This window comes from Silurus meridionalis, chromosome 7 (genome assembly GCF_014805685.1).
Source record: "Silurus meridionalis isolate SWU-2019-XX chromosome 7, ASM1480568v1, whole genome shotgun sequence".
In the NCBI taxonomy this organism is placed as follows: domain Eukaryota; kingdom Metazoa; phylum Chordata; class Actinopteri; order Siluriformes; family Siluridae; genus Silurus; species Silurus meridionalis.
In genome coordinates this window covers 14891274-14917676 of record NC_060890.1, presented here as the reverse complement: position 1 = coordinate 14917676, position 26403 = coordinate 14891274, and the positions used below count along the sequence as shown (strand labels likewise).

General features: G+C 36.2%; 3 protein-coding genes across 4 annotated transcripts; 2 read left to right on the top strand and 1 right to left on the bottom strand.

Moving 5' to 3' along the window:
- Positions 1-4611: 4611 nt before the first annotated feature.
- Positions 4612-5846, top strand: armc7 (armadillo repeat containing 7). Of its 2 annotated transcripts, XM_046853583.1 has the most exons (4): positions 4612-4745; positions 5038-5118; positions 5207-5350; positions 5440-5846. In XM_046853583.1, the coding sequence occupies exons 1-4, from the start codon at positions 4643-4645 to the stop codon at positions 5784-5786; spliced, it is 675 nt and encodes a 224-aa protein (XP_046709539.1). In that variant the 5' UTR covers positions 4612-4642; the 3' UTR covers positions 5787-5846. The 2 variants fall into 2 exon arrangements, with proteins under 2 accessions (XP_046709539.1, XP_046709540.1); XM_046853584.1 differs by lacking the exon at positions 4612-4745 and having other exon boundaries at positions 4753-5118.
- A 2470-nt stretch (positions 5847-8316) lies between these two features.
- acsf2 (acyl-CoA synthetase family member 2) lies at positions 8317-25769 on the bottom strand. Its single transcript, XM_046853580.1, has 16 exons — positions 25327-25769; positions 24073-24268; positions 23198-23326; positions 22359-22412; positions 22147-22265; positions 21368-21530; positions 21164-21259; positions 20860-21011; positions 19551-19642; positions 19379-19455; positions 10719-10826; positions 10487-10638; positions 10248-10389; positions 9290-9400; positions 9111-9179; positions 8317-8664 (listed from the first exon to the last, which is right to left on the bottom strand). Exons 1-16 carry the CDS (start codon positions 25425-25427, stop codon positions 8614-8616), a joined length of 1812 nt encoding a protein of 603 aa, XP_046709536.1. The 5' UTR covers positions 25428-25769; the 3' UTR covers positions 8317-8613.
- On the top strand, positions 10835-19371 carry chad (chondroadherin). Its single transcript, XM_046853581.1, has 4 exons — positions 10835-14512; positions 16432-16595; positions 16749-16888; positions 17680-19371. Exons 1-3 carry the CDS (start codon positions 13730-13732, stop codon positions 16882-16884), a joined length of 1083 nt encoding a protein of 360 aa, XP_046709537.1. The 5' UTR covers positions 10835-13729; the 3' UTR covers positions 16885-16888; positions 17680-19371.
- Positions 25770-26403: the final 634 nt, after the last annotated feature.

The window sequence follows — 26403 nt, the reverse complement described above, 5'->3', positions numbered from 1 at the left end:
GGAACAATATAAATAACAGACAATCCATTTAAATGAATGCTCTTTTATTTCTCCCCAACTTTACAACAGAACTATTACTCAGTCGCTTTTAGGTTCTTTTACTACTGAAATGACCTTTAAAGTCTGTGTTTCCTATCAGACGCTGATTGGAAAACTGTATAAACTAGTCCAAATTAATCATAGATCTTGAAATGGATTCCAAAAATGACAAGTACACATTATTACAACGATGTACTTATAATATAAACTGGCTATTTCTCCAGTAATATAACCCCAAGTGTCAAGAATGGTTTTCCTATTACACTGGCGAACATTAACTATACTAATTAAAAGCATAATCACCCTGTGGTAGATCTTAAAACTATAGAGAAGTCTGTCTGAGCAGTTCATCTTCCTCTGAGCTTCCCCAAGCCTGACTGAGTCCCTTGACTGTGTGAACTGGATGGGGTCAGGGAGCATTTTGGGCCTGTGAGGAGAGGACAGCCCTGTCCACCAAGTGTCTATCATGCAGGGGTTTCCCAAAGGATCCTCCATAGTCAAGCCTTGTCAGTGTCACTCAAACCTTTCCCATAGAGTGACTCAGGCATGGGGGACTCCATTAGACTTTTTAAAAGATTTTAAGCTTTTTTTCTTAGACTGGATAGTGCTTCTGGTATTCCAGAATGAGTGATGGGCTGTCAATTAGCATCAGGTTGGTCAGGGGGGAACTAGCATTCAATAACAAAGCAGGAAGGTGATATTCAGCCTGAAACACTCAGATTGAAACGAAATTCATAACACATCATGTTTGTTTCAACAAACAAATCAAACTCCACTCCACAAACAGATCAGATGACTCATCTGGGATTCACTAGCTCCTCATCAACAAGGGGAACAAATAAATGTTGTACCTGTTCAAAAAAAAAAAAAAAAAACATAAAAATCTTTCACTCCACGACTGATTTTTTACAGTATAATAATAGACTCGTGTTTCTTTTATTTGAAATCTATAAAATGTAGTTTTAAATGTATATTTTAAGTTCGCCTGGTTCATATATCTAGATTTGACCAACAGATGTCACTAGTGTGCTGTTTCAAGCATTAACTCATTCGTTTATCTTCAGTACTTTACTGTGGATCAGGATACTAGTGAATCTTGGATTACTGGAAGTACTGGGTCATTTCGGCTAATTACACTTTATACAAGTTTAGCATTACTTAATGGCAACGACATGAGTGTGACAAAAAGCATAAAACTTACTCTCTCTGTTACAAACCCTAAACGCAGCAGTGGGCTTTGTTACTTTACTCTGGAACTTGTTTATGTAATTTGTCAGACCCTGTAATACGTCCAGTAAATCTTGTGTCCCTTCTAGAGTTTGAGCAACAGATACCTTTGGACCAGGTTTAACGGATTAACTGATCCATCTGTATTGACCAGAGTAATACTGCAGCAACAGTAAGATTAGAGATGATAATTCACATTCATGTATGATGACAAATCAAGACTTCAGTACAAGTATTGTGTTATTCTTTGTGCAGGTTCCATGTTTCCTTTTAATAATGCTTAATGCATAACAAAATACACTAAAGCACATGTACCAGTATATGTATGGAATTCAGCAGGATATGAATGAATGGTATAGATTGTGAATATAGTCAGTAAACCTCAGGCTTTAAAGATGCACACTGGTTATTAAATAGAATATGTTTGTGTTATTTTGAATGAGCACGTCTTGTGTTTTTCTCATATATAATATGAAAGACAAATAAATAATCACACAACTAAAATCTGAAATCAAATCTGGCACATGTACCTCTTAATGGTGAGTGTTAAAGCTGCACAGATTGCCCTGATGTACAGGAGCTGACACAAATAGAGAAGTATTTGCATATCAGCCCTAGCTTTTTAGTCTAGTATAGGGTTAATTTATCCCCAACAGATTTTTGATTCCCTACTTGCTCCCAAAGTGTTTCTCTGAGGTTTTTTGGCAGATGTGCTGTAGACAGTTCATTGAGCTCATCCTGCTCCCAATTAATACATAATTTTGCTGTTTCATGAAGTGTATAAAAACATTGAACGCTTTATGCTTCTGACTAAATCAGAAAGTGGGAAAATTTCTATCTGAGGAAAATTCAATACATATTCATTACCACACATTTCTGCACATACAAACTACAGCTCAGTTCAGCTTTTAAGATACACCGCTATGGTCATGTAAAAAAAACATTTGCACACCCTTACTCCCTTACAGAAATGATAAAGTGTTTTTCAAATATTCTTTCATTATCAGTAAGTCAGACTGTTAAGAACTATATTCATAATTAAACAAAACTGAAATTGATATAAACTTGAGATTCATAGCACATTTTTCTTCCATAAACTTTTTCCCCCCTATTTTCGTGTATATGATTCCTATTTCTCTTAAGCATGGTTTTCACTGTTTATAATCCTTAAATACTCTGTTTGTAATACTTATAAACATATTTTTATGGTCTTCTGGAAAAAGCTGCTTTCCAGTTCACAGCAAAGAATTTAAGCATATTTAAATATTTCCTGTTTGAAAAAAGACAAACATGTCTAAACTGATTAACGGTTTTTGACATTAATATGAAGGCAACAGTGTCAACAGAGTTAAGCAAAAAACTTTACTAACATTTTCTTAATTAATTTAAATACTTAAGGTCTTTATGTAAGTCATGTAGACTTACATGAAGATGAAACCCTTTTCAAAAGAGTTTGTTGTGGTACAGGACGCCATTATTAGTAAACATTGAGAACAGGCGTCCAGAGCTGTTTTCCTTTTGTCATGTAAACTTTTGCAGTGTCCTTCAATCAAACAAAATGCTGCCATTCCAATCTCTTTTCAATATCTGAGCTGCTTGTTAGCATGAACAGTTAGAATGTATTTGACTTGAAAAGCAGCATAACGTATCTACTGCACTGCTGTTTGTTGAAGTGTTGGAGGTATAAAAAAAAAAGGTGGTCAGGATAAACTTTTAGGTATGTTTTAATAAAGATAAAAAAGAACAACGATTTTTCAAAAAGCAGGAACATCCATGACTAGGTGCTGTGGTGGTTTAAATTCTCTTAGATGGATATGATAAATCGGTATGATTTGTAAACTGCAGTCCATGCGTTCCCAAATTTTACATTAAACATTAACTCTGGAACATTCAGTACAACAAAATGAAGGTGCACATTTTTAATTTTACATGTATTTGCCTGAAAATCTGTTTGCCTTAAAATGTACATTCGAATAAAACATTTGCCTAATGTTTAAATAAAAATCTATTAGGTGTTTCATTTCATTTTCTTTATATAAAGACAGAGAATTTGACAATTCGACACTTTAACAGAATGCATATCTCACTTTAGCAGGTGGGCTAATGTGTCAATGGAATACAAACATTCATTTACTTATTTATATATATATATATATATATATATATATATATATATATATATATATATATATATATATATATTTATTAATATTCAGCAGTTTAACATTCAGAAAGCAATACAAATCTGTGGCTGGATTACAAATACTGTCAGATTACATCTCTTGTGATTCATTTAAATGTCCCATTCCACTGATGGTATACAGCTTCTTGGTGATTAGATTGTTGGCAGTGTTCATTACTCATGGAGAGATATAATTAACTGGAATTATTCTTGTCCACAAAAACAGATGGGTCCTTTTATTATCTCTTTAGCTGGACAGTTCTTTTTTGTGCTGTCAGGGGAAAAAATAATCCTGTTTTAGACAGACAGAAGCCAATCTGTTTTTCAGCACAGGGGAGCAGATATGACCTTCAATAGGCAATGTCTGATTTTAACTGTCCCCTGTGTTTTTCTTCTCCACCAGCTCTTCCATTTGTTTCTGCCTCCTTTCTAACACTTCTAATCGTCTGGTATCATTGCGAGCTCGCTCCTGAGCTCGAAGCTCTTCCACGTCTTCAAAGAACAAGTGCCTTTAGAGACAAAGTCATGTTTAATTTCTGTCAAAAGTTTATTAGTAATGAAGGATAACAAGATATACAATATATTAATACTATCAACCTGCAAAATTTCCTATATGCATTCAAAATTAAGTTTACAGATTATAAATGCTTAATTATACAAAGCTTATGTTTCTGGCTCTGCATTTTTGAAACTATTACTTATTTTTTGTCAAAAATGTTGTGTGAATAAACTTTTAAACGATCAAACAACTACACTGTAATAAATTAGGGGCGTTTGCACATTGGTTTAAGAGCGCACACAGAAGTGCAGGGCTCGTGAACACTGCATTGTCGTTACCTGTTAACGAAGGCTGCTGCAAGTCCTGCGAGCAGTGTGCCGAATAGAAGCGGTTTTGTAAGGCGTTTTCTTGCAGACAGCTTGTGTTGCTTCATGGTGCAGGATTAAATCCAGCAGTGTTTTCGTAGAGAAGTGTTTATTAAGCGTCTTCACACACAGGTTCTACTTTCTATGACCTCGAGACGCGCATTAAAACACTTCCGGAGACCATTTTCATCGGTTTTTTATTTTGTGTTTATTTTATATGTAAACTATATTGTATAACATTATACTATAATATTAGGTATAAATGCACAGATTCATTCACTGGCATGTCATTAAATATTACAAAGATGTTTACTACGTTTGAAAAAAAAAATGCACTATAAGGCCGGAACTAATTTTTGTATAACGAGTCACGGGGATTTGTTTTGGACGGACCGGATGTCTTTCATTTCATGTGCGCACCAGAGAGAAAAAGGTTCGTGCTGGTACATTGTTTACAAGCCCTAGTACGCATGCGTAAAGTGGCACGCTTACATTGCAAGAGGGACAACACTGATAAGAGCGGCTTTGGAAATACATTCTGATTCATAAGGCTTTATTCGTGCCTTCAATTTAAAATCTATTCACTATACATAAAGCCGGTCTAAAATGTGTGTTAGTCGGAATAACACTTCATGTTACTTTTCATTGTAATCCTCGAAAAAAAACCTGACTGATATTTCTCATCTGGATCCTTAAAAACGCTGTGCTCCTACAATTTCCTACAGGAATGGATCGATTCTGTGCATCAGAAAGGTTGGAATATTTGCAGGGGCTTGTAACTGAATTTCAGGACACTGACAGTGAAGGTATTGGTTTTATATAAAGCATTTACATAAATGCGCACCTTTTTGTTTGTATAAATAAGAAAAAAAAGCAACTTCAGCTGTTTTTTAGGATCTAAAGAGCAAATTCTGGCCAACCTGGCTAACTTTGCCTATGATCCACGTAACATGGAAGCCTTGCGGATGCTCCAGGTCACTGAACTCTTCTTGGACATGCTGACAGAGGAAAATGAGAACTTGGTGGAGTTTGGAATTGGTGAGTGTTACTAATGTGATGCATGCACATTTGTAATATTTTAGATGAAGCATTTTTTACCTGACTTCATTGTGTTTGTGTCTCCTCAGGTGGTCTGTGTAACCTCAGCATGGATCAGGAGTGTCGTAATCAAATTTTGCAAAGTGGTGGAATTCCTTTAGTCACAGGATGCTTATCGAGTCACAGAGACGAGACCGTCTTGTCTGCCATCACAACATTGATGAACCTTACCACAGCAGAATCACGCTCCGAAACCACAGACAGTGCAGTAGTGCAGTGCATGCTGCGCTTCTCACTTACACAGAATCCTCGCCTCAGTAATCTGGCTACGGTTTTCCTGCAAGACTACTGCACACAAGACCAAGTGGACAAAGCCAGAGAACATTTACATGGACACAGCCAGTCAGTTGTTGGAATTCCTCTCCCCAAGGACTAGGACCTTAGGATTTCTGTATATGGTTTGATGAAACTGGACAGAATAAAAGTTTAAGTTGTCTCTGTGTGGATGTTTATTTTTTACGTTATTTTGAAATATGGATTTCTTTATCTGTGGAGTGGATTTTTCCACTGTTTCAAGCAATGCTTTATTTTTAAGTACTGCAGAGCTACAATTTAAAGTTTTCTGAGACCTATGCACTTGCACAGATTTATATAAGAAAGGACTTGATGGTGATTTAATGTTCAAGATGCTTAAAAAAAAAACTTGATTTTTCGGGTACAAAAATCACAAGTTTCTTGTGTGTGTTATTTGTATATTGTGGCCACTGTGCACTAAAGCAGCACTTGCTCAAGTTCGATACCTTTGTTTTTGTTATAGCAGGTTAAAAGCATTTATTTAATGATTTCCCAGTTTCTATGTTGAGCTCAGTATACTGTCTGGAGTTTCACTTGTTCTCTCTAGGTCTGTGTGTTTTTCCTCTCACATCCCACAGCATAAACCACATTATGTAACGACTGACTGCTATTTAGGAGTGAATGTGTGTGCCATAAAATTGATGAATGTTTTTATTTGCCTAAATATACAGTAAATGCAAGGTAGTTGTGAAAAAATGCTGTAAAATAAGAATGCTTTCAAAAAATACAGAAATCTTAAGTTATATAGTTTATCAGTTAACAAATTGGAAATTAAACAAACAGAAGAGAAATCCAAATAAAATCAATATTTGGTGTGACCACCCTATGCCTGCAAAATGGTATCAATACTTCTAGGTACACTTACACAGTTTTTGAAGGAACTCGGCAAGTAGGATGTTCCAAACACACATGGGATGTTGCTAAACATTACTGTGGGTTTAGGCTGCTTCACTCCTTCCGTCTCTTTATGTAATCCCAGACAAACACGGTGTTGAGATCAGGGCTCTGTGAGGGCCAAAGTATGACCTCTAGGACTCCTTGTTCTGCTCTACGCCTAAGACAGTTTTTAATGACACTGGCTGTATGTTTGGGGTCGTTGTCTTGCTGTAGAATGCTGCAGAATAACCAGAAAGATGGTATTGCATGATGGATAAGTCCTTGTATTTCTCAGCACTGAGGACACTATAAATCCTCACCAAATCTCCAACTACACTTGAATTACAGCCCCAAACTTGCAAGAACCTCCACCATGCTTCACTGTTGCCTGCAGACACTCATTATTGTACCACTCTCCAGCCATTTGGTAAACAAACTGAATCCTTGTTCAAATATTTCAATACATTTTTGAAAAATAATATTTGTTTGCTAGTCCAGAGGAGCTGCTGCCATTGTTCTTTACCCCAGTTCCTATGTTTTCATGCATAGTTGATTTGCTTAGCCTTGTTTTCAAGTAAGAGGTATATTTTTGCCCTCAATTCTTCCATGGAATCCAAATACTTCTTCCATCAGTAGCTGGGTGTAACTGGGTCCCACTGGTTTCATTTCTTTGCTGTTGGCACTGCTGGACATATTTCCGATGTCGAAGGGATGCAAGTATGATTAGTCTTTCACCTGCTGCATTCAGTTTCCTGGGCTGATTACTGTGCCTACGGTCCTCAATATTGCCCATTTTTTTGTGTTTCCTTAAATAAGCTTGAACAGCACATCTTGAAACCCCAGTCTGCTTCCACATCTTTGGCTGGAAGAGACCTTGCTGATGCAGTATAACTACCTTGTGTCTTCTTGCTGTGCTCAGTCATGCCATGATGTACCTGTGATGTGCAACTGTCTTCCACAACGTCGCCTTAGTAACAGAGTTTGGCTGTTTCTTGCCCAGGTTTAAACCTCCTTCACAGCTGTTTCTGTTTCAGATCATGTCTATGTTTCAACCTACATATTAAATTGATTATCATTAGCACCTGCTTGGCATAATTGTTTAATCACACACCTGACTCTGATCCTACAAAATCCTCACATTCTCACTTTTATCGCATTTTTTCCACAACTGCTTAAATATTCTGCACAGTACTATACACTGCATACTTCCTCTCAGTAACTCATACTTTATGATCAATAACAGAAACTTCTCATAAGCTTTTAGACATACTTGCAATGTTTCCCTTTTTACTCAATTTAATCAATTTAATCATCAGCTTAAAGAGGTAGTTTCTCACAATGACCTCTGTCTTTAAAAACCTTTGAGTTTGTCTTAGTAGCTTCTAATCCATTTCACATGTAACCTGTTTCTATAATTGTAGCTGATGCATTATCACTGGGATCTCCTGCACTGTAGATAGGGATATCAAGACTTTTTAACAACCATTATAGACTTCTATGAAGACTTTACTTATAAAATATAAAATTAGCTTCAAAATATGCTTATTATACAAACCAAACCAATATATAATACAGAGCATCCCATGAACCTGTTTCTTCTTTTAAAATGTTACTTTTTGTCATTTCTAAGAAACATAAGAAGATATTATTAACCTCTGGAATTTTGTAGTGCATACTATAGGATATATTTTCAACATTTAGTATCTATTTTTTTTTTTAAATCATGACCCACCATAAAGGTTTGTGTTTCATTATTTGCAACAATAATGGAACATGTTTATTTTAGTTACTCACATGTTTTCTGATAAAACTTGATTTAATGCCATGATATAGGAGTAGTGGTGTTCATATTTCATCATTGTTTTTTTCTTGATGCATATTATACACACAGAATACCTTAAATGTGCCTTATATGTGGTTAACATTGTAAAAATATAAAATTTCTAAATAAAAAAAGGTTATAAACTGGTGCACTGATGGAAGTTTATGTTCACATTTCATTTGTTAAAAAACAATACCACAAGTCTCTGAGTTCACAGTCCCAGCTGTTTCTCTGTCTGCTCCCTCAGTTTGTTCTTCTGGATCTAAAAAAGGTGAAAAAAAGTAATTCATTCAAGGCTATTTAAGGATTCTGTCTTTCCATACTTAACCACAAAAGCATAAGTCCTGTACAGACTGCTGCCCCTGGACTATAGAAACCACTGCTGCGGATTTTCTGCAGACAGGGAAATTGCTAAAATTTCTCCGGTCGTGAGATCTATGTGATTAGGCCCAAAAAAACACCACTCTTACATTTTTTACATTTTTTCCAAAGTGCCTACAGAGACAAATAAAAAAAAGGTGGTGACCTGTGGTGACCACAAGGAATTTGCGAGAGTATTTATCCAGACTGCGGGACTATGCAAACAATATGGATGGAATGAAATTCATTTTGCTAAACCTATTTATAGTTTTATAAAGTTTCACTGTGCTGTAAATTGCTAAATAAATCCATATGCCCTGGTGCTCGTGTAAAGGTTTATGCACTTACTTTCCCTGAAACGGTTAGAGGATAGCCCTTAACAAAGAGAACGTAGCGGGGGATCTTGAAATGGGCAATCTAGAAATAAAGAAATAAACAGAACAAGTAAAAATTGGTTAATGTGATGTTTGTTATATGGATTGGAATATAATTTAGTCAGGTGTTCAAGTCAGTTAAGTGTATCTGACCTCGCCTTTGCAATAGGTCTTTAGCTCTTCTGCAGTACATTCTTGTCCATCCTTCAGTTTGATGCAAGCACAAACCTCTTCACCCATCCTCTCATCTTTTACCCCAATCACCTGCAAATAATGAGATGAGTGACTCCATATCTGCCATTATCTTTTTTTTTTTTATTATTAAATACTGAATGAACAACATTGTATGAATGCCCTCAATATTTACGTTAGCTGTTAGACAACCTTATAAAAAGTTGCCTGCCTCAGTTGCCAGACAGACGGACAGTCAGCAGACAGAAAGTAAGGGGCTACAGCCTCCTCCAAAGAGCATGGCACCGGTATTAGAGGATTGGAGATTGGGCTACGTTTCTGTGACACACTTTGTACAAAATGACCTACATTTAATTTTATACACTGAGCTGTTTAGAGTTAAGGGTCTTGGGATCGCTTGGTGGAGCTAAGATCTGAACTCACAACCTTTTGATCAGAACATCTTAACCAATGAGCTACTATTTCCCACAACACAGTTACTAATTCATTGGCAAACATCTCTGATATGTTTAAGTCTGGCTAACACCTTTACATCCATTTTCCCATTCTGAAAGGCTCGTCCATTATCTGTGTGCCAATTAAGCCACCCAGTTCTACCATCAGCCTTATTGTGAGTCAATGTATGTAGTGCAGCAGATGGTGGGATGTGAAAGTTTGTGGTACAGTTACAGCTTCTAGGTATGTCCCACCTCTATAAAGTATTAATACATAAAAAAAAAAAATGGCCCGGATGCAAAATCGGTCCACGCTGCTGAGACTGCTGATTTGTCTATCCCAGTAAAAAAAATAAAAAAAATACAAAACACAAAGGCCTACTGTATGTGTAGATTCAGGTCTATAATTTCTCTAGCTGTCTGATCAAATAGTAAAAAAAACTGAATGACAAATAAAATGTGACTCCCTGGTTATGCTTGGTTACCTGTGCCTCATGGACTTTCGGATGTGTGTGCAGGAACTGCTCGATTTCAGCAGGATAAATATTTTCTCCTCCACGGATAATCATGTCTTTAATACGCCCCTCTATCCTGCAGTAGCCAAACTTGTCCAAACTAGCAATATCACTGTAGAGCACAGTATCAGTTGAGTGTCATGATAATCTAATATTTTGTAAATTCATCCATGCTGAAAATCAATCAATTATTCAATGCCCACACATACCCGGTTTTGTACCAGCGATCTTTAGTGATGCACTCTCTGGTTTTGGCTTCATCTTGCCAATATTCCAGCATGACACAGTAACCTCTGATCATAAGCTCTCCTGGAGATTCAAGGGGAACAATGTGTCCTGTTGTAGGATCAACCACTTTTGCCTAAAAATAAAAAAAAGAATTAAGAATGAAATCTTACTTGAATGTAAATTTGTGAAGCAAATTTGTTTGTGTTTGTGTACCTCAATGTGGTGACCGACACATCCAACAGTTTCTGTCTTTCTTTCTATGTTGTCAACTGGGAAGCCACAGAAGGTCACTGGACTGTTCTCGGTGGTACCATATGCAATCTGTTCCAACATAACAACAGTCACTGCCAATGAAGCAAGTTTTCAAAGTGGATTTTAAGCCCCTAAATTCCTTTATTCAACTTTCAGATGTCTGGTTTCCAATGTTTAGACTTTTTCATTCAGTGGGGTTTGCATGCCCACCCTCAATCTGTTATATTGGCTAAACTGGCTGAATGAGAGGCAGCCAGCTGTGTCAGCATGCGAAGGAAACCTGGACTTGAAGGCAGATGAGGTATGCGGTGCACATTTAAGAATTGCCTTTTCTGTGACACTGAACTGCTCAATTAGTTTAATAAAAATACTATACTTCTATCAATCAAATGCAATTAAACATTTTGTTTAAATGTTGCACATTTCATTATATTAAAATATACATTTTTATGGGCTGTTTGTATTGATAAATACAATCATAAAATATTTATTAAAAATCATAAACAAATATACATCAAATGGACAAAAGTATTGGGACACCTGACTTTTCCAGACATTTCTGGTTCTTCCCCCGAGCTGTTACCTCAAAGTTAGAGGTACACAATTGTATAGGATGTCTTTGGATGTGGGAACATGAAATTATTCCTTAATTTGACCAAAACCTGTTCCAGCATGACTGTGCCTCTGTGCAGAATGCAAGCTCTATTAAGATAAAGCTTATGTTGGTTGGAATTGAAGATCTTGAGTGGCCTGCTATAAAACTTCTCATGAATTGGAATTGGGATGAATTGGAACGCTGAATGCACCATATATCAGAAGGAATTTCGCACATTTTTTTTACTTATAACCTTTTTAAGTAACAAATGAATGGAAAAGTAACTCAGCCATTGCAAAGTGCAAAGACCTAAAGCATCCCTGTCAGTACAACTGATTTGCTGCAAGTGGAAAGTTCATGAAAATATGGAATGACTAAACAGACATGCCATGCAAGACTTCATATTGCATTCTTAGACAAATATTAAAGAAAAGTAGGCAAAAAGTCAACAGTCCCCCAAAACAAATTGTATTTGTTTGCATCAGAAACAATACAGAAAACAATAAGAACTTAACCACCGTCATCTATGTTTCTACAACCCACACAAAACTCCTGCTAAAAAAACAAGAACAGAGACCAGAACTCTTTCAGAACAATATACTCTGGTTAGACCAAACAAAAACAGAACACTCGGGTAAAAACAGTCTGCTGAATTGTTGCCAATGTATTTATTACACTGGCTCCTTAAAAAATGTGATCTTTAAAGGAGGGCCATCTGAGAAGAAAAAGCACATTTCTATGCAATTTAGTGGATTATATTAATACTTTCTTAAAACCGAGGTATTTTTCAATACTATTTTGTTACAGTGACATCTGAAGAAATTTCACAAAGAGATGCATCATTCGTCTTGTTGAGTGAACACACAGTAATAAGAAGACTACATTGGACTATTTACAGGTATACAAATACAAAAAGACAAAGGAAATTAATAAAATTAAAGCATACATAATATAGCATATTAGAAATATAATGAAGAGGTATGATATGGAATATATATGCAGTATATACATATTATGCATTTACAATACACATGATAGAGCTTGTGCACCGTGTTTCTGAGTAGTGCAGACAGATGTAGTTTATTGTTACAGTGAAAAAGTGTGTTATGTTTCCAAAAAAGCACACAATCAACATTAAGATTTCAAAACAAATGTGCTGTCTGGAGCAAAGTCAATTGTGTAGCCTGGTGACTGTAGGGGTGGACTGAGATCTGACCTGGTGGAAGCATGCACTAAATGCTTTCCCAATAAAATGTTACATTTGTTGAGCAAACACTAGATTCCACCTATCCTGTGAGCAGCCCCAGGTGCTAGGTCCACAGGGAAAAACATTTCCCTTAGGTGTTTTCTTCTCTGTGTGAATTAACCGACAATCTTATTGAGTCTTTTTTTTATTTATTTATCCAATGTTATACAGAAAGTTATAAATGTTTTATAGAATCACATAAAAACTAAAAACATAAGCTACATTATATCCCAACTTTGCAGAAATACTGAAGTAATTATTCATGAAATACTTGCCATAATTAAAAAGAGAAAAGACATTTAGGTAAAGAATATCCTTTTGATAGCCAGAAAGAAAACACATTTGTTGTTAGCGGATTCAAGCCACACATCTGGCTATGCTTATGTGTTATAAAACAGTCCACACAGAATCGGCTGCTTTTTCTCTTACTGCTGACTGCAAAACAATGGAGGTATGGCGAGACGTACTGTAATTCTCCTATTACCTGCCAGCCCCTGGCACAGAATGTGAGCTGCTCCACAGTTATGAGCTTGACTATAGCTTTAAAAGGATATCTTTTTTTTTAAAATATTAAAGCAGAAAGAAACCTTATTTTTCAATGTGTATTTCTTGTATAAATTTCATAAACTCTTTCTATCTCTGCAATCCCAAATGCAGATGGATCTGTGTAGGATTTGCTGCCTAACATTTTTGATTAAGTTCATTTCTCTGTAAAATTACACTTTGTAAAACTGACATGTGGACCTCATTATAATAGAGTGGACCTAATTATAATAAAGACATCCCACTTTATCCAGTATGCAACACCACATAAAAAAAATTTGGTCAGTCCCAAACCCAAGAAAAAACTATTTTTTACCATGAGCAAACATTATAAATGCTAGCGCAATCAGAGGATAACCATTCCTCCCTGAAGATCTTTGCTCTGCCCACCTTTACTCTGTCACACACCCCCTCTCCTTCTCTCTTTAGCTCACCTCTAGCTCTCACTTTCAGCACTCTTACCTTCTCTTACTCACTCTCTTTCTATTCTCAGGATCCCTGCAGCTGTCAGAGCACCTTCTTACTTCCAGACGCTTCAAGACAGGAGGAGGCAAGAGAGAGAAACATTAAACTGACAGCTGGGACATCATGCAAGTTAAAAAATTCCAGTTAGTGGTGTTTATACAATTTTTGGCTATCCTTATAATGGGTACAGAAAGCCAATGTCCTAGTCCATGTCACTGTCATGGTGACCTACAGCATGTTATCTGTGACAACGTCGGCCTCAAGAAGATTCCTCGCATCACTGAGGCTACTCGCCTAGTCAATCTGCAGCGCAACAACCTGGGCATGCTTCCAACCGGGGGCTTCAGTGAAATGAAGGGGCTCGTCTCACTGCACTTGCAGCACTGCCGGATCCGTGAGATAGCCAATCATGCATTCAAGGGCCTCAAAAAGCTTATTTACCTTTACCTTTCTAACAACGAAATAAGCACCATTAAACATGGAGCCTTTGAGGACCTAACTGAGCTCACCTACCTTTACATGGATGGAAACCAAATCTCAGGTCTTGCAAAAGGCATCTTCTCCCCCATGATCAATCTATTTATCCTACAGCTTGATAACAACAAGATCCAGGACCTGCAAGCAGGTACCTTTACAGGTGCTAAAGACCTTCGCTTGCTGCATATCAGTAACAATAATCTAAGGTCAATGCAGCCTGGCTCTCTTGATGAAGTGGAGAACCTGGCCACTCTCACACTGGATCGAAACAAGCTGTCTACGTATCCCATCGAGGCCATGAGCAAGCTGCGTGTTATGGAGGAGCTTAACTTGTCCAAAAACCCCCTCACCTTCATTCCTGACCATGCATTCAGGAGTTTTGGACGCTATATTGAAAAACTGCATCTTAATGATATGGGCCTGGAGAAGGTAAGTCGCTCAGGGTCACAAATTCCTAATACAGTATATCTAGAATGATGTATTATTTTCAGGAATTATACTTATGGGCATTTTATAATTTCTTTAAAAAGGCATATTTAGTATTTCATTTCAAGCACAGCATCAAAAACACACAAATCGTGTCAGCAGGTTTATTTGTGTAGAGAAAGAAAATCTACAATTTGTTTTGGTGTAGCATTGAAGAGACTCTCTATGAAATTCAGGATGTTTACAAATCTCAGACCACAAGGAAACCAAAAGTGTACATACCATATTTCTGAGTTAATGAGCCTATTAATAACCAGCCTCATGAATCAAGCAATAAACTGTCTCTCAAAATGCTTCTAAAAAAGACTTTGTTTGTGACTAGGAACAATTTTCTTTTTCATGAAATTCATGATCTATGGACTTGCAAAAGTCTTTTTATAATACATATATAGATCAGCTTCCTGTCTTCCACACTTTAACAAGATCCATTGATGCTGCTCCCACCCTCTTGATTTAGGACTCCCATGTGCTCTTTATAAAGCTGCACATGTACTGAGATCAGTAGGATTTCCCTACTGATCCGTAAGGAATTTCGTATATGCATTGAAGTTAGTAAAGCTTGCATCAATATAGCTGTGTGCTTTAAGTGCAATACAGCTTTGATCGTAATTTCCATACCTGCACCAAATATTCTTCCAGACAGAGGTACTACATCTCCAGAACAGAGATTTTTTTAAAGCCCATATGTTCAGGTTCAACTCTGATACCTTTATATGTTAGCTAAATAAAAAAAAAAAAAAAACATTTATATATCACATGCAATCTAGTCCCAGTTAAATGTGATGTGTGGATCTCACTAATCTGAGTTCCTTAATACTGTGGAACATAGTGCATGAAGGTTGCAACAGGAGTTCTCTTGTTCCTCATTTAAGTTCCACATGTACATTAATGTTATGACATGGGAAGGCCATGAATGAAAGTAGCTTAGCTAACAAGGATATTTTTAGTATGTTTGCTTGACGGTTCCCATCCAAACGTTCCTACATCTTATAATTATGCAACTGTTATTTTAATGTGTGAATTTCCCCTCACATGAGGCACCATGTAAAGAAGTCAGTAAGGGTTAGAGGACAGGTAATTCAGTAACATGATGTTCTCAGGCCCACGAAAAGAGGTATTTTTAGGGTCCAGTTGCCTCACCTGAATGCACAACTGGTCTCTTTGGAGGCATTTTTGGCAAAAAAGCATTTTGGTGAGAAAGGAGAGTGAGCAAAAACATTCCCTCTGGACATCATCATCCATAGGTCCCAAAAGTCAAACTTTTCTAGCTTCTTTCTCTCCTTTGACTTGGTTGGAAATAAAAAACAAAAACCAAAAAAAAATATATATATATATATATATATATTTCCATTTAGTATTATATATACATCCTGTTTGCAATGTCTCTGTCCCTGGGTTCCTCTTTAAGCTGAGCGTCACTCACACCATGCAGAACTGTTCTTCTAGCACCTCAGTGAAGTTTTTAACAGTCTTGCATTTGCTTATGAAGTTTAATGGAAGGTTAGGATGGCAGTGCAGAAAGGTTTACACAAGCACTGGCACAAGAAAAGGCCTGTGAAGCCTCATTCATGTGAAACAACCTTTCCAACTCAAGGGGAAAAAAAAAAAAATCATAGCCAAGTTCATAGACCTGACTCCAAGTTCATATTCATAAAATGCTCATTTCCACAAGTTATGCAAGTAGTGAGGTCTGTCTGTAAGCAGTGCTATGTCAACACAATGGTCAATAGATAACATCAATCAAAATAAAAAGTAAAGCCCAGTTACCTCAGAAATTCAAGATTTACAGCTAGAAAAGCAACAGAATCATGTCCCATATCTTCAGATGAATTAAGCATTGTTCACCATTTCCATCCAATCAGTTTTCTAATGCAGCTTTTGAGGGTGTGGCAGTGCTTAAGTCTTTGCATATCGAGAACAACAAGTTAAAGATCCTACCAAGCAACTTGGTTTTGACCAACATGCAGAATCTCACTATGTTCAACAATCCATGGAGCTGCACCTGCAATCTAGCCAACCTTAGAAGGTAAGAACAAGACAACTAATATATCACAAACTAGAAACAAAAACAAAAAAACTAAAAAATATTATTACTTATAAGTAAATGAGGAATTATGAGCTACGATACTAAGATAAGATGCTAAATAAAAAATTTTCTTCAACCTATTTTCGTCTCTAGATGGATGGACTCCAGTCAACATCGTCCTGAGGCAATTTGTGCATCACCTCCAAATCAAAAAGGGAAACAAATCCGAGACAGCCCTGCCTTTAACAAGTGCAAAATGAAGAAAGACAAAAAGGGAGCACGTCACTGAAAAGGTAACAAATTGCCTTTTGGAGGTCATGAACAGTAAGGTGCATGTGATCGTTCTTCCTCTAGATCTATTATAATCATAATATTTCAAAGAAATTTAGAAATGGCACATTTAAAAATGCCAAACAGTCAATTTTAGGTTAGATTATTTCTGGTACAGAAATTTGTGTAATCGTTACAACGAATTCCCTAAAAACGTCAATCTAAAACATTTCCCATGTCTTGTAAATATAAACAAATCATGAAAAATATATAGTTTGTTGTGTTGGGAGATCAATGTCCAGCCAAAAGTGTTTCCTGTCAGGAGGGCAGAAGTGGTTTCCAGAAGGAAACCACATCTGTTCCATGAACTCTGTAAGAGAGCTCCATATAAGTGCATTTCTAAGGGTTTGCTTGTTAAATAGCATTTAAAACGCACCATTCACATGCTATGATTTTATAAAATATTAATAATAGTAGCTTATTTATAATTTTTATAAATTACAAATACATATTTTAAAAAATGTATCATGTTTATTGGGTTACTTAAAATTGCTATGATTTCTATTAGATCTCACAAATGGGAGATCAATGCAACTTCTCTAATAATTTGATTAATTGTTTTATAACTATGGCCTCTTACTGTGGTCATTGATTGCTTTATTCCTACTAATCCCTGGCTTAAATGTATCCTTTAGGCTTTCTGTGCTTTTCCATTTTCTCTTTTGCCACGGCTAGAACAGGTTACGCCAGCCACGGATGTTTAGTACTTGGCTTGGCTGTTTGATTTGGCTCCCTTGTTTGTGTCTTTCCACAGGAGACTTAGAGGAGACGTCTGTTCAGGGGACCGGCACCATGTCCAGAGTACAGAAGAAATGCTACTTTCTACTTCAGGACTATCCATTTTCTTTCTAGTTATATGAAACAGCACATATATGAACACTCAATTTGTAACAAATAAAATGAGAAAAACAATGAGTTTGTAAGGAAAACAGAATAAAAGACCCAGAGAGCCATACATAGGTCCTACCCCTAATCTAAACATTCTGAGGATGTTCGATGTAGTTTCCAGCATTTTCATTTTCAGTTGTGGTAATAACATTTATAATCCTGTTTATTTATAACTATAAACAATTAGGATCCATACTCATGGGACCTCTTATATAAATTTTCCTTTTCAAATAAATGTTCTCTACTAAATCGTAAATCTTTGCAAGATCCATTTATAACATTTATTGCACATTTGCCAAACTTCATCCTGCTTCAATACATTTGCCAACTTCAGTAGTTACAAGGTGCTAATAAACAATAAGTGTGTGGAGAATCTATACAGTACACTACAGAATCTTGATCTAGAAATGCAATAATTACTAGATCATCGGAATAACAAGTGTGAAAGCCAATAGGAACGGTTTGCTCTGATTAAAAACATCTATTCACTAACGGCAAAAAAACTGCATGAATTAATTTTTACAATATTTAACCATTAGAACCCCTTAAATCCTGGATTTGTAAAAAAGTCTGAAGCATAAACATACGACACTGCATGAAAGATCTAGAACATTACACAAAGTAAGCAGAACAAAGTTCAAAGTACACTATGGAATGTAACCTGGTCATGGATAGCATAAACTTAAGCACAAGCTTTTTCTTCATAATTTCATAAATTGTACCATGTGCTGCTGCTTTATAATGCGTCTCAATTCCAATAAAAATGTGCATGCTTACGCTACCAGGAAGCTAAAATACAGATGGAATATTCAAAAAATTTTAAATTGACTTTTTTTTTTTTTGCCAAAGCTGCATGCCACACTATTATGTACAATTACAGAGCACTCATTTTATTAAACTTTTAAACTTATGTTAATTATGTGATATGTGTGGAATTTTGCTTTTGGATGAAACGCAAAATTTTAATCAGGAAGAAAATTGCTAGATGAGATGAGCTCAGCCCGGAATTACTTTCATAATGCTCTTTTGATTTAATGCATTAGCCAGATGATTGTGCAATTGCATTCCTAAAGCGCATCATTGGTGAATACAGGTAGCACAATCACATTATAAATAGATTTTTTAAATTGCTTAAGAATAATGAATGAATAAAAGATCATGAGGTCTAGTGTGAGTATTATAGCAGCATAATGTAGTGTGCAGACATAGCCATCAGAATATCTGGATTTGCACACATACTATGGCAAGGACACATCTGAAGTTTGCACCATTTGATACAATAGACAAGTGTGTGAAATTAAAATTTTCTAGCTTTTCCCCACACATATACTATTAAATACCACAATAAAGAAATGCAGAAATTCAAGGATTTTATTTTCAAAATACTTTGAAATCTACTGACAGCATTTGTAATGATGACAACAGAAGTGTGACAACAAAAGTTGTTTTAAATACAAAAAAAAGCTAATTTTCTTTCAGTTTACCAAAATGCATAGTGCCCTGTCTCCCTCTAGTGAATTATTACGATTAAATCTAAAGTATTCAGTTTGATCCAGTGTACTCACCGTCACTTCCTTTATGCCCATGATTTTGATTACTTTCCTCAAAACTTCAGGTGGACAGGGAGAGCCAGCAACAACTCCTGTCATACAAGAAATAAACCACCAAATAAATACGAAATCAGATATCTATCATGCTACACACATTGTATTTTAAAATTAAATCTATATCACTCACCAGCTTCAACAGAGGACAGGTCAAACTTGGCCAGGTCAGGCTGTCCCAGCATGTCTATGTACATTGTAGGGGTGCCATAGACAAATGTACATCTAGTTTATTAAAAAATGAGAGACACGTTTTAAGTCATATTTTAGGTAAGTACATTTAAATCTTTGTCCTGTCACTGGAAAATCACAGTAACTAAAATCGCATGGGCTAGCAGAAAAAAAAAATTAGCCATATTATAGACCTATAGTATACCTAGTGTGTGTATATTATATATATATACACAGTACAGACCAAAAGTTTGGACACACCTTGTGTGTCCAAACTTTTGGTCTGTACTATATATATTATTTATACAGTACAGACGAAAAGTTTTTATATATATATATATATATATATATATATATATATATATATATATATAAAAAGTTTGACACACCTGCTCATTAACACATGTGGAATTATATACATAACAAAAAAGTGAACTGAAAATATGTCATATTGTAGGTTCTTCAAAGTAGGCATCAAGAGAATGCCAAGAGTGTGCAAAGCAGTAATCTAAGAAAAAGGTGGCTACTTTGAAGAACCTACAATATGACATATTTTCAGTTGTTTCACACTTTTTTATATATTATGTTATAAAAGTATTGTTATGTATATAATTCCACGTGTTAATTCATAGTTTTGATGCCTTCAGTGTGACTCTACAATTTTCATAGTCATGAAAATAAAGAAAACTCTTTGAATGAGCAGGTGTGTCCAAACTTTTGGTCTGTACTGTATAATTATATTATATATATATATATATATATATATATATATATATATATATATATATATATATATATATATATATATATATATATATATTAGACCAATCAGCCATAACATTAACACCACCAGCCTAATATTGTATGGGTGTCTGCAAAACAGCTCTGACCTGCCGAGGCATTTACTCAACAAGACTGAAGGTCTTGAGGTCACACTAAAGGTGTGCTGTGGTATGTAGCACCAAGACGTGAGCAGATGTTATTTTAAGTCCTGTAATTGGTAAAGTATGTGGGCCTCTATGAATCTGACTTGTTTGTCCCACACATTCTACTCATGTTGGATTAAGATCAGGGGAATCTAGGGGCCAAGTCTGACCTTGAACTCACCAAAAGGATCTGAAAGCCTTCCTGAACATTTATTGCAGTGTGGCAAAGTGCGATTGAGGCAGGATGCAGTTGTTTTTAATGTTATAAATGATTGGTGCGTATGAAAAAAAAAGATGAACAAGGTGACAATAAGATAAGTAAGACAGTATGACATGCATGCATACTTCTCATTCTGCATAGCTGCCAGGTTGGCACGTCCATCGTATGCAGTAGACGGAAATACCAGTGTGGCACCATGTACTGCCATTATCATCCCCCCACCCACTGAGCCAAAACAGTGGTACAACGGAACTGGCAAACACACTTTAATCCTCCGCTGGGGGTGAATGAGGACAGGGGAACAAGCAGTCAAATAATATACATTTACGGTAAATAAAATGACACACTTCCTGTTTAAACGTTTTAAATTCCAATCAAATTGTTGCGCTAGTGTCCAAATTCCACCACACACCATGACAGAGCACTCACCCTCCAATCATATCCTACACGTAAACCGATAAAATATGCATTGTTGACAATATTGTGGTGCGTCAAAGCAGCTCCTTTGGGACTCCCAGTGGTTCCCTGGAATGAGAAAACAGTTAGCGAGATATAGAGAATTTGCATGCTAGGTTTATATAGCTAAATAAGTTTTCTCCAAGTACGTTTCTTATCAAAACAACACTCCAGTACCGATGTAAACTGGATGTTAATAGGGTCATCAAAGTTGAGTTTTTTCTGCAAATATTCAAGCTCCTGGTAATGCTGGCTGCTTCCCGCCTGCATCAGATCATTCCATTGGAAAGCACCAGGCTGCTTACTGTCCGTTACAATTACTGTACTTAAATCTGGCAACCTAAGGCAGAAAAGAAATAATAATTACATACTTTAAGTGCCTCAGTCAAGATACAGTCCTGAAGAGACCACAAAAAGGTTTGTAAATACATCAAGTAGTTTTAGCACATCATAGACATAATTTTTTAGACATACAAACTAGAGTAAGTTCAGTGAATTCTTCAAATTTGGTATTGTAATGAGGTAAAGACTTCCTGACTCTCGCGGTGATATTCAGTCAACCGAAAAAGTTCCTCTTCTCGTTTATTTACAAACTAGACTGTTTTCTTGTAGATGAAAGCACATGGTGTCTGTTATGGTTGGTCAATTCACCACAGGGTTTCTTGCAAAAGAAAGACTTATAAACTAGACCAACTTAAACTAGTTTTTAAAATCCAGTTTATGCATTAATCATTAAGCCGTTTCCTTCAGAAGAGAACACAAAAGCAAACGGAACCACAGGTACACCAATCTACTGATAAATAGCAATATTTGCATGTGAGTTTGTGATTTCATATTTTAATGATCACAGTACAATATTTGCAAGTTATTATTGTGATAGAATTACTATGAATATTAAAGAAAATATAGGTCATATTTCTCCAGCCTGGCTTGTTATTGAAGATGTTTATGTTCACCTGGAATTCTTTAAGCCTCCCGGGGAAGTGGTGTCTATATCAGGGCAGAGCTGCCTCAACATGTCATAGTACCTCTGGGTTTTAAACTGAGTTGGACAAACAATTGCTTTGCACTGCACCTAAACCAAGAGAAATCATTAGGCAAACTCAGAAGAACAATATAGAGACCAAATGCAAAAATAATATATAATTAGCATCAACAGTAGCTATACCTTTTTTAGTGCAAATTCCAACTCCTGCAACTGATAAGCTGGATTCACTGATACCTTTATAAAAAAAGATAACATTTCTTCAAAGTTATAAAGCATGTAAAAACTTCATAGGTCCTACCTAGATAACGTACATTATACCTTTCTGTGGGACCTTGAACAATGTCCTACTTCTTAATCTCAGCATAGCTCTGATACTGTAAATCATGAAATATTAAATGTACTGTATCTCAGCTACTAATGTTACTAATGTTATGTTAAAGGGAACATCTTTGCCTTTTACTGATACCTATCAAACATCTTAAGTTATGTCAATGATGCCTAAATTAAAATCAAATGTGTAAATGTATAGCTAAGCCATTTTATCATTTTAGATATTTACCTTATTTTTAACATTAATGGAGGGACACCTCTTTCTCATCAAAAATGTCATCAATCCTTACACTCCCTACTGTTCATTCATTTAAGTGATCTGACAACAATTGTTCACTTTTGGGGTCAGATCCATGATTGTCCACTGTCGGAGGCACTCTGTTCTTCTCCATTAGAAACTGCTCTTTCATTTCCCCTTTTACAAAAGAGTTTAAAATCTTTAAAGCCCTTGTCTTTTTTACAAATTTCCTCCTACAGAAGGTTTAAAAAAAACTCCTGTAAAAGCTTTTTAAATACTGTAGTAGGTTATGTCAGTTCCTGTCAATGTCTGCGGATTCCTATGTAAAGCTGCTTTAAAAAAAGGTAATTTATTAATTGGTATTAGTGGTAGTAGTATTGGTGGTATTGAAATGTAATAAAAGGAATTTGCTGTTTATGCTGCCTACTGAAACACCAAAAGCATGTCTCACCAAAATGATGCCAGCCTTTGCTGTGGCAAACTGCATTAGAATCCACTCATATGTGTTGGGTCCCCACATGCCTAATCGATCACCCTTCTTCAGTCCCAAAGCCAACAGTCCTGCAGCTGCCTGATCCACCTACATAAGACCATTATCACTTCAACATGAACATTAAATCATCTTTAATTTTATATACATGCAATTATGAAAAACTATGAAAGAATGAATTCTATGAAAGAAAGAATTTCCCTGAGGGAGTAAAAAACAGAGGAAAGTAACAGACACTTAAACTTTTTATATAGATTGTAGTAGAATGTATTCACCATTAAAAGCCTTAAATGTGTATGAACTAAATACATCCTGAAACCAAACCTTATCATATCCAGAGATTATAGTAAAAAAAAAATATATTATAATAATAGCAGCATTTAGTGTTGATTGTTGGACATGTGTGGTTTTAGAATAAATATTAGACTAGCTATTGATGTGCAGCTCAACTTCACAAAAATGCTGAATGAAAGCATTTAAAAGTAATAAATGCTAAACATGCAGTCAGACTCAAAAGCTCCTTTTAGTGGAAATAAGTTGATGTTGAATGTAACGTATCAGTGCTTCATATGTCACACTTGAACTCTGGACTGTAAATTACATCACACGAAGAGCCATGTTTACTTTTATAGGTCTCTAACTCTATAAAGGAATTAATCTGAAACAGTAGAAGGGCAGAAGTAAAAAAAAGAAACATGAAAGAACATTAAAGCTGTGATTGGAAACAAAGTGGCTGAAATTTAAACAAAGCATAGCAACAAATGTTACCAAAGATCATCTTTTTATTACTTCCTCTTTAATTGCTTCAGTGCACTCAAAAGGAGTGACACACTCACGTCATTTTGGAACTCAGAAAAAGTTTTCCTGATGCCATCCTGAAGGAAGACTACAGCTTCGCGATCAGGGTTGCGTTCCACTCTAAGCTGCAGGCTCCGGCCCACGGTGAGAGACTGGAAGGAAAATGAGGTGACCCCATGGGCATAGCTGGTGGTGAGGGTCGGGACACTGGGAGGAGTATCTACATAAATGGAACTGGGTTTTTAAAAAAAAAAAAAAAAAAAAAAAAAGGTCAAACCAGGTCAAGAATTTATATTGCTAAATTACAAGTTAATTAAAAACATAAGCTCAGAACAACAGAAGAATAAAGACAGAAACTCTGATGCATTATTTGCTTTGTGCCTCTGGAGAAGCGCTTAAAAGGTCCTAATGTAGATCTCTACAAGGGTTTGCATATGGGAATGTGTTATATGTAGAATCCCTCTTATAGCAAACAAAAATGTTATTAGTATGGAACGACTTGTTCCTAAAAACTTCAGAGTTGGACTTACAAAAGTTGACGCATGGAAGTGACAAACTAATGAAACAGGGAAAGGACAACATGGCTTTGTTGAAAGCATAAAAGGGCTAGAAATAAATATATTGTGCTCTGACTGGTACTGGCAACATTGGGGTAATTGTGAGAGCCATAGAAGTTATTGAGATTTCAAAGCACAGTGCACATACATATGTTGATGCACTGATTATGCCTAAAGTGATTTTTCTAATATGCCCAATGTGAATAAACGACAAAAAGCTTTTTATGAATTACAAAAATTTACACCAACGTGTGGTCTATCTGCATGAAATGGAAAATCAAAATGGCCCCAAAAAAGGCTGCATCCCAAATCACTTCCCATAACAGATACAGTGCACAGCATATGGTATGGAATCTGTTTTCTCTGAGACAACCTAGGAAACCTATGTAGGGGGTTAGGGAGCCATTTGAGATTTAACCATATAAGCATATCTCCATAGCTCTTAAAATACCCAGGAGCCCCCTGTTTATCTGCTCTCTATGCAGGAAAATAAAAAAAACCACAGCAAAAGATACAGTTCTTTTTTTCTCTACCTTAAGGCTTCAGTAAACAGGAAGTGCAAATGGAAAAAGGATGTTTGAGATAATGTTATATATTGTTATATACATAAAATAGTATATAGGGCGTTGGCACGGAGATTTGAGTCCCGTGAAAGATTTAGGGGAATAATAAGTTGCCAGAAGTCAGAAGTGTGTGAGTGCGTGTGTAAGTGTGTGTGTGAGTGTCATGGCTTACCAGCTGGGCTGCGGTGATAAAATACGTGTCCTGTGCAGGAGTCTCGGCGGTTTGGATAAGACACTGGTCGCGCGCACAACTGACAAAAACTTGACACACATTTCCACCGCTGGCCGCAGTTTTCAGATGCAAATTTATATAAATGTATGTATATAAAGTTAATAAAATAAAAAATTCTGTAAAAAGCCGAGTTTTCCTAACTGTTGTTAGCAACAAGGTCGAAAACTCCAACCAGCGTTATTTCACGTCGTGCTAAAATGTGTTAGAGAGAAAAAAAAAGCTCTGCGGGAATTCAAGTCTCGTGCATTACCCTGTACATCTGACCAGCTGACTTAATATGAGGAGATTATTGTGATTGGTCGCTGGAGCACTTAAACTTTGAACCGAACTCACAGCCGAAAGGTCCGAGTTTTAAGGCCAGTGCAACACTTCACTTCTAGGGGGCGTGGCTTGGTTGTTTTTTGTGTAGGAAAGGAATTTGTTTTTTTTTTTTTTTTTTTGTTTTTTTGTTTTTGTTTTTTACTTTCTGTACTTGCCGGACATAGATTCCAAATGCAAGTCCTGACAAGCTGGAGGCCAGCAAAGTTTGAGCCAAACATTTGATATGTACTTCTCTACTCCTTGAATGTTCTTGAGAAGGCTGACTTCCCTGCCCTTCCCACAGGAGTTCTGCTCAAAGCTTTTGTAAAGAGAAAGTCCTGGTTAAAGGTTTCTTAATCCTTTATAGAGTTAAAGGGTAACTGTTTTGTACTGAAATTGCTGCCAGACAATCTGAGTCGACCTGCACCACAGCTGTGTAAAAGGGAAATCTTAATAAAAAGATTTTGTATGCAAATGATAGTTTGGAGGCTGTTTTGAATATCATGGCTAAGCATTAGCGGGACAACGCTGTTGAGTTATAAAGCACGATTAAATATAAATAGGTTCAGACACACTTGGATATCAGGAACAACCTAACAAGACCTGTGATTGTGATGATGCTCTATCCCTGTGGTCCAGTTATCTCAATTTGGCCCTTGTCAAAGTCGCATAGATCATTACGTTTGCTCATTATTCCTATTACCATCACAGCAACTT

Coding starts and splice junctions, on each gene's coding strand:
- acsf2 (XM_046853580.1), bottom strand. CDS start 25,427: ATGTGTGTCAAGTTTTTGTCAGTTGTGCGCGCGACCAGTGTCTTATCC. Junction 22,266..22,358: donor TGGAATTTGCACTAAAAAAG/GTATAGCTACTG, acceptor CTCTTGGTTTAG/GTGCAGTGCAAAGCAATTGT. Junction 9,180..9,289: donor AGACCTATTGCAAAGGCGAG/GTCAGATACACT, acceptor CTTTATTTCTAG/ATTGCCCATTTCAAGATCCC.
- chad (XM_046853581.1), top strand. CDS start 13,730: ATGCAAGTTAAAAAATTCCAGTTAGTGGTGTTTATACAATTTTTGGCT. Junction 14,513..16,431: donor ATGATATGGGCCTGGAGAAG/GTAAGTCGCTCA, acceptor CCATCCAATCAG/TTTTCTAATGCAGCTTTTGA. Junction 16,596..16,748: donor AATCTAGCCAACCTTAGAAG/GTAAGAACAAGA, acceptor TTTCGTCTCTAG/ATGGATGGACTCCAGTCAAC.
- armc7 (XM_046853583.1), top strand. CDS start 4,643: ATGCACTATAAGGCCGGAACTAATTTTTGTATAACGAGTCACGGGGAT. Junction 4,746..5,037: donor TGCGCACCAGAGAGAAAAAG/GTTCGTGCTGGT, acceptor AATTTCCTACAG/GAATGGATCGATTCTGTGCA. Junction 5,351..5,439: donor CTTGGTGGAGTTTGGAATTG/GTGAGTGTTACT, acceptor GTGTCTCCTCAG/GTGGTCTGTGTAACCTCAGC.